This window comes from Oncorhynchus mykiss, chromosome 28 (assembly GCF_057628025.1).
Source record: "Oncorhynchus mykiss isolate SJ-2025 chromosome 28, ASM5762802v1, whole genome shotgun sequence".
Classification (NCBI taxonomy): domain Eukaryota; kingdom Metazoa; phylum Chordata; class Actinopteri; order Salmoniformes; family Salmonidae; genus Oncorhynchus; species Oncorhynchus mykiss.
In genome coordinates this window covers 33549024-33556868 of record NC_143049.1, presented here as the reverse complement: position 1 = coordinate 33556868, position 7845 = coordinate 33549024, and the positions used below count along the sequence as shown (strand labels likewise).

Here is a 7845-nt window from a genome sequence, read left to right as displayed (position 1 = left end):
ATGGGTAAATTTTGACTGACTGACTGCACTCGTTTTGATGCTCTTGAACACGGCCGATATCTGGTGCGTGTTCTCGTTCCCCTGGTGCGACGTTGCATTGCATCAACCAAGGGTTGCCATCAACTGACAGATTGCTATAACATATTATGTGGTTAGCTGATACTTAAAGTACCTATCCAGGCGTTGTAAGATCTGGCCCTTTGTCTGCCTGCCAGTTGCGCCTGTTGTGAGTGGGGCAGGGATCCATGAATGCTGTAGTAGGCCAATCATCTCCTATCAGCAGCATACTTGCAAATCGCTTGTCTCTGGTTTAGTGGCAGAGCCTATATAATCCACCAGGTGTCATTGCATCATTGTTGTTGTGGCTCTCCCATCTACGTAATAGTAGTAGCCTACATTGCTAGCCTGATCCCAGATCGACTTATGCTGTTTTACTTACCATTGGCAAGACACAAGACAGCGCAGACAGAGCTAGGGCCATGCTACACAGAGACATCTGGAACCAGACTATAGGCCTTTTGCTCCCTTTCAGGGAAATACAGGGTGATGCCTCATAATCATTATATGAAATTTACACTGGTCCCTTATCAATCACAATGTACATTACTGTAAGGGTTGCGGAACTGGTGGCAGTGAAGTCAGACGCAGGAGAGCAGAGAAAGGTAATAGCCGGAGCAGTTTAATGACAAAATCCACGGCAATACAAAAATAACCTACATGGGTACAAAACCCGACGCGCACCAGTAACATAGTGCACAAGCACTTACAAACAAACAATTCCACACAAGGACATGGGGGAACAGAGGTTTAAATACACAACAATTAATGATGGAAATGGAAACCAGGTGTGTAAGAAATCAAGACAAAACAAATGGAAAAATAAAAAGTGGATCGACGATGGCTAGAAGACCGGTGACGCCGACCACCAAAACACAGCCCGAACAAGGAGCGGAAACGACTTCGGTGGAAGTCGTGACAATTACATTGTCTTGTAAAGCTACTGAATGTTCTGAACACACAGGCTACGAAAGATCTAGAGAAGACCTGGGCTACAGTTTTGCTACAGTATTACTTTTCATGGCATCTTCTCAATTCACATCAATGAAATCCCACATTTGATCCAAGCTTGACTTTTTCTCAGTTGAACTAAAGAGTAAAACTTTGACCTGATCTACCTGCTGACACCCAATGCACCTGATCACCCCAGACTTTGTCAGTCTAGCATTTATCTTGGCAATATTCCATATGGGGTTCAGGCTGAGGATTCTTGCACAATCCACACGGTACACAGAAGTCCGGGGTGGACATGTGTTTACCTTGGCTCTGTGGTGAAGTTTAAAGTACAGGCTATATACCAGGGCATATGGACTCAGTCGTTCTTGTAGTGTACCCCTGTCAATACCTGCTACAATACTTCCATCCTCTCGCCCTGTCCTAACCCTCCTGATGATGAGTCGCCTGGGTATAGCCTTGGTTTTGGGGCTGCTGACGGGGGCACGGGCCCAGTTGTTGCTGCATAATGTGACCCGTCCGCCCTGCGACTCGCCCGACGTGAAAGCTGCAGCCCTGGTGGCCCAGGATTACCTCAACGGCCAGCACACGCACGGCTACAAGTACGCCCTGAACCAGATCGATAACATCAAGATCCTAACCAAGGTGAGTCAGAGCTGGAGCATGGATAATAGAATAATCCACAGAGTCACATATAGATACATCTCTATATGCCTCATCTCTAGATTGGCATAGATGTATGATACAGTCTAGTGTGACGTCACACCAGGCAACATTCATTATTACAGATTGTAATGGAAATACCGGCATCACGTAGATTAGACTTCTGCACTCGCAGAATGAGGCGGAATTATTGTTACGTTGTTTAAGTACGAACAAAAAAAAATTAAGTATGAAAATGTATGCACTCACTACTGTAAGTCTCTGTGGATAAGAGCATCTGATAAATTACTATCATGTAAAATGTAAATGTAAAGACAAGATACATTTTCAAGTTTATCTTAACTACCCAGGTCCTACCAGTCTACAGTTTTGCAGATGTTTGAGACAGATAGCATAGACATATTTCAGTTTTGTTTAACCTAGTGTTCTAAAGGAGAAATACACTTTTGATACAAAGCCCCTTCTTTCATGTGTTAACCTCTACGGTTAGCCCTGGAGCTGTATTCACAGTGCTGATCTAGGATCAGTTTCACCTTTTAGATCTTAATGAATGAGATTACATGGACGACTAGGTCTGATCCTAGATCAGCACTGCCACTCAGAGACACTTTATATTTCGAATAAGAGCGCAGATATAATATATTCCCGTTCAGTCATGCTCTGCAGTGTTGTTCAATAGCCTGATGGATCAGAGATCTATCTGATGGAAGTGGACCTGCTGGAGACCACATGTCACGTTCTGGACCCTACTCCTGTCGCCAACTGCACCGTCAGGCCGAAAGTAGTCACAGTGAGGCCAATTCTCCACTTTATTAAATACATTTTATATTCTATGTAGTTAATTCCAATGGATCATTGGTAATGTTGTTTGTTGTTTTTTAGGCAGTGGAGGGAGATTGTGATGTGGTACTGAGAAAGGTTGGAGGAGTTATGTCTGTCACAGCTTTCAAGTGTAAAACTGAAGGTATGTAATCTTTATGTCACATTTTTTTTCTCAATCTAATCCATTGAACTATATAATTTCACAATCCCGTTCCCCAGGCAAATAAAGTATAATCAACACATTCTGTGAACAAAGTCTGACAGCTACTGACTGGAGAGGTACCACAGAAGCGGGAAGGTGAGATCCCACTGGGCACACACTGGTTGAATCAACGTTGTTCCCATGTCATTTCAATGAAATTACATTGAACCCACATAGGAATAGATGTTGAATTGACGTCTGTGCCCAGTGGAATATATTCACGCACACACTAATACACTCACCTGCTCTCTCTATCTGGTACCATGTCAAGAATCAACGGAGGACCTCTGTGTGGGCTGTGCCTCACTCCTTCCCCTTAACGACACTGCAGGCCTGGCCATGGTCTCTGCTTCGCTGGTCACCTTCAACAACAGGACAGGCAAAGAGTCATTGTTTGCAATCATGGAAGTCGGACGCATGTCAACTCAGGTAAAACATATTTTTCTGATCACATGATCATCATGTGGGCAAGTGCAATCTTCTAAAAAGAGTATGGTAATGTTTTTTTATGTCCAAATGAGGTAAACATTTTAAGGGCCAGTTTCCTGCACACAGATCTAGACTTTTTTCTGTGTCCAGGAAACTAGCCCTAAATGTAAAAAGTGAATAAGGGCTCCATTAGACAGGTTGATTTTGATGTGGGGCTCCCGAGTGGTGCAGTGGTCTAAGGCACTCCATCTCAGTGCTAGAGGCGTCACTACAGACACCCTGGTTCGAATCCAGTCTGTATCACAACTGACCGTGATTGGGAGTCCCATTGGGCGGTACACAATTGTCCAAGCGTTGTCCAGATTTGGCCGGTGTAGGCTGTCATTGTAAATAAGAATTTGTTCTTAACTGACTTGCCTTGGTAAATAAAGATAAAATAAAATAAAACATCTCCTCTGTTTGAGCATATACAGTACCTCCCATATACTAACTGTGACACAACTATAGTGGAAAGCCCTTATGTACTTCAGTTCTGTTTGCAGGTTGTGTCTGGTGGTGCTAGATACTTGGCAGAATACGTTATAGTAGAAACTAACTGCACTGCTGATGACAGTGATGACAACTGTGTGCCGCTGACCAATGCTATGGCAGTAAGTATACATTATATCATGGAAGGAGGAATGCCCAAACCTGCATTCAAATGGCCATACAAGCATACTACTTAGAATGCATGCCCAACACATCGTTTCATTCTAGGTGGTATGATAGTGTGGTTATTGAAACATACTCAGTGTCTTGGTATTTAATCAGTAACCACCATGTGACACGTTTCTTTTCTCTTTCAGCAACGTGGCTTTTGCCAAGTGGCTGGTGTGAGTTCTTTACACTCAATCCAGTGCAATATATTTGCTGCATCTTCAATGGTGAGAGAAAAGACATGTATTAATTCCCACCTGTGAATAAGTAGGTGACTTGTTATCACTGAGTTATTAATGTGTCTTCTATACTATAAAGGCTATATCTTATTTGAACCGAACAATGTGAATGAATTAATGAAATGAATGAACGGATGACATTTTCTTTACTAGTCAAATCACCAATTGGTAACCCATCCCTTATGGGATGAACTGACACATAAACAAACATTACAATAATTCACTGTGGTAATTAAATGATAATTCTTCTTCCGGTGTTCTCTGCATTGTACATCGCATAAAGAGTGAAAAAAAGGTAAAAATCAATACATAGTAGTGAATAAGGTTATCCAAACAATAATTATATCCCTAGAGCAGTAAAATAATAGACATATTTACATACATACATACACCCTGTATATACACATACACATAAATACATAATATATACAGATACATAAATTAATAAAAAAATATAAGGTATTGGAATCCAGTCTGGCACAAAGAGAAGATTCCTATGGGAGACAAGCCTCTACACAATATTTAATACACACGTGCCATCTACCACATCGAATATAAATCTTTTTAGAATTTAATTAAAGGTAGCCATTTTTATTTTATTCAAGGCGTTAGCTAAATATTCCGCAAATGGAAATACCCACTGGACAAAAAAACATTTAAGTTTCTCTCTCATCACTCAGTCACATAATGCCAGGGTACATCAATAAATGCCACATGAAAACAAACCATTGCACTGACACAGTACTTTGACGACCTGTCTCTCGTTCTAATGTACAGATGCCTATCGTGGACACCAATGGCACAGTCCCGGTGCCTGCGCCAGTGGTCCACGTCCACGCTGGTAACCTCCCCAAGGTCCACGGCCTGAGGCACCACAAACTCACCGCCCTCCACGACCCCGACCTCAGCGGCCTTCTGTCTGCCGAGTCTGGCGAGTCTGGCGAGTCCGAGGAGTCCATAGTGCCTGTGGTCCCCGTGGTGGTGGTCCCTGTGGGTACCGAAGCGGCCCCTGTGTTCGTAGTCGATCCAGTTGTAGGCACGGACGCACCTGTTGTATCTGGGGTGGTGAAGAGGGAAGCCCCAGACAGCCCAGCTATTGTGTCTGCACCTCTTGTCCCTGTGCCAGTGTGTCCAGGGAAGAAGATTTTTTTCTGAGAAGCGTTCAGATTTTACAAAGCACAGACTCTTTAATGTCGCAGTCATCAAACTGCATGCGTTGGGCCCACTGCATGATCAGAGAATACCACATAAGGGCTTGAGTCTGCTTTTCATTTTGCTTTTACAAGACCTTCATCATTAATTGGTTAGGCAGAGATTTACTATATCTTTACTAGCTATTTGTTCGGGGGGGGGGGAGGGGGGTTGTCATGGTTCTAAACATGTGGGAGTTACAAGTAAGGGTTAAAATGTAGGTAATAAGGGTTCATTTACTACGCTCAATGTGCAATGGCTGTATGTACTCTGAACTGCTCTGTATCTAGGGGTAATAAAGAATGACATTTTACTTACTTTCTCATGTGTCTTTCACAGCTAAACGAGACCCCAGCAGAAATTGGCTTTTTATTTATCTGACTTTGATGTCCAGCCCTTACATTTAGCCTTGCAATTAAGTGTTTAACCATTTTCTTTTCAGGACAACCAGGGCTACAAGTAGAACACACAACTATTTGACATAAACTGTTGTAAAAATATATATATTTATATTATGCCCATGCAAAAACCTGATCAGAATGAATTCAAATTAATGGTGTAAGTACAGAAATGGTTTTCTCAGTGGGAAATGAATATCCAACTAGTCAGTAACAACTGTTTGGAGTTCAGAGTTTATGGCTGCAACTATGTGAGTTTATTACAGTATTATAGACACTATGTCCTGGGATTTCCTATGATCTTCTGTGTACAAGAACCTTCTAACGACTCTTGTGTAGCTTGTGAGCGTCATATCTTTTAATACTTGAAAGCTCAAACCATTCGGATTCTACAGATGTTTTTGTATGAAAGACCTTGCCCTGGGCCATTTCAGGGATCCTCCCTTGTCTCACAAACATGGCTTTAGCTCCGCCCCGGTTAAACAAACTAATGTTTGGTACCAAAGGATGCAAAGGGAGTGGACGAATCCAAATGGTATAACTCAGAAGTCTGTAGCTCAAACACATAAAAGGGGTTAGAAGGGGTTAGAAGTCCTAAATCACACCGGCGTGACGATAGGACTCACTGTGTTAATGTGCATGAAGGTTGTTAGTCACTCTGGTGATATAATTCATAAGGTATTCAAAATCAATGACTATTTTCAGAAGCACTGGTATCAACCATCCTCTAAGAATTAAACTATTAATTCATCTATTATTATTATGAAACTATTCATTGATCCATGCTGTCCAGATTGGGCCGCCTTATGACACATGGCACTGACTCTGGGCGAATGGCAGGGGTTCTCCAGTACTATTTGTGCAGGTCCGGTCACACACATTTCCTAGGTGGCAAAGGTCCAGATGGATATTGATACTGTATTTATCGGCATAGTAACAACCCCCCCACTTCACAACCCATGTGACCCAAAACTGTTCAAACCCCTCTTGTTAGTGGAGAGAACATTTAGCAATTTAATTTTACAGTTTGGCCATTGGGGCGGAGAGAACGTTTTGCCATTTTAAAGCTCATGTCCTGCAATTCTACACAATTTTCCATTTCTTATGTGTGATTATACGATACCAGGAGTCAAGGCCCGACTGAGTTCTGCGTGTTGAGTATGGCTGTTCTATGCTACAAAAAAGTACTGGTACTATACATTTCTAATCAAAATGATAGTATCCTAATAAATCCCTGAACGATCATGTACATCTAAACATAAAAAATATGTGGCTAGAAAATATGGACATAACTGTGGACAATTTAGAAAAGGATTTAAGTGACACATTTGAATCCAGAAAACACAATTTGGTTTGAAAGGGCTTCATTAACAAGTCTGTGATAACAACACAGCTTTCATTCACAAATGTTCAATGGTACTTTGCTTGTGTAAACAATGTCTTATGAAACCCCTTTTTCTAATACTCTAATACTTTTCTAATACAATTCAAAGAACTACCCATTTTGATTGGTCAAAGAAGGCAAATGTGTATTCGGGGTTACTGAGGACCTCTTTAGACTCAGAACCTACACACACACACACTCGGCATTGGTGGGCTTTCTTGTTTTCACATATCTATTTTACTGTGCAAAACAGTAAGTCCTTCTTGATGATCCAAGACAACATAAATATGCAGACATTCCAAGTAAATTATCAGCATGGAAATATAAAATGAACTGAAAGCATAAATCACTTGTTTTGACCTTTCAGAATACTTTGCCAATCCTGGCAAAGAGCAATGATCAAGGTTGAAGAGGTGCCATTTTTTGCTGATGCTGTTGGCAACCTGATATCCATGCCATGTCTGTGGACCCGATGACACCATCATCCTAACAACAACTGGCAGCTGCCTACAGGCAGTCCTAGAGGAACTGAGCAAAACAATCCAGGACTTTATAAGAGTCTTAAAGCTGGGGAAGATACCAGATTGACAAAGTGTAATCTCGATGCATGGAAAACAATTTAATATGTAAGAATTTCCAACCTATTTTAATTTCACCCATCTAGTCATTTCAGATCAGGGCTAGAGGTGGAACCAGAATGACACTTCACAGTAATATTTTATCTAATAATATGCAGTGTGTATCAAAAGTATTCAGCCCCCTTTGACATGAAATAGCTGTGCAGCGATGCTCCCTATCCAACCTGACAGA

At 41.7% G+C, this 7845-nt stretch overlaps 1 protein-coding gene across 1 annotated transcript; it reads left to right on the top strand.

Moving 5' to 3' along the window:
* Positions 1-215: 215 nt before the first annotated feature.
* Positions 216-5566, top strand: ahsga (alpha 2-HS glycoprotein a). The gene is made up of 7 exons (XM_021589944.3): positions 216-1656; positions 2354-2464; positions 2557-2638; positions 2970-3127; positions 3670-3777; positions 3973-4050; positions 4840-5566. The coding sequence occupies exons 1-7, from the start codon at positions 1447-1449 to the stop codon at positions 5215-5217; spliced, it is 1125 nt and encodes a 374-aa protein (XP_021445619.3). The 5' UTR covers positions 216-1446; the 3' UTR covers positions 5218-5566.
* The last annotated feature ends 2279 nt before the right edge of the window (positions 5567-7845 follow it).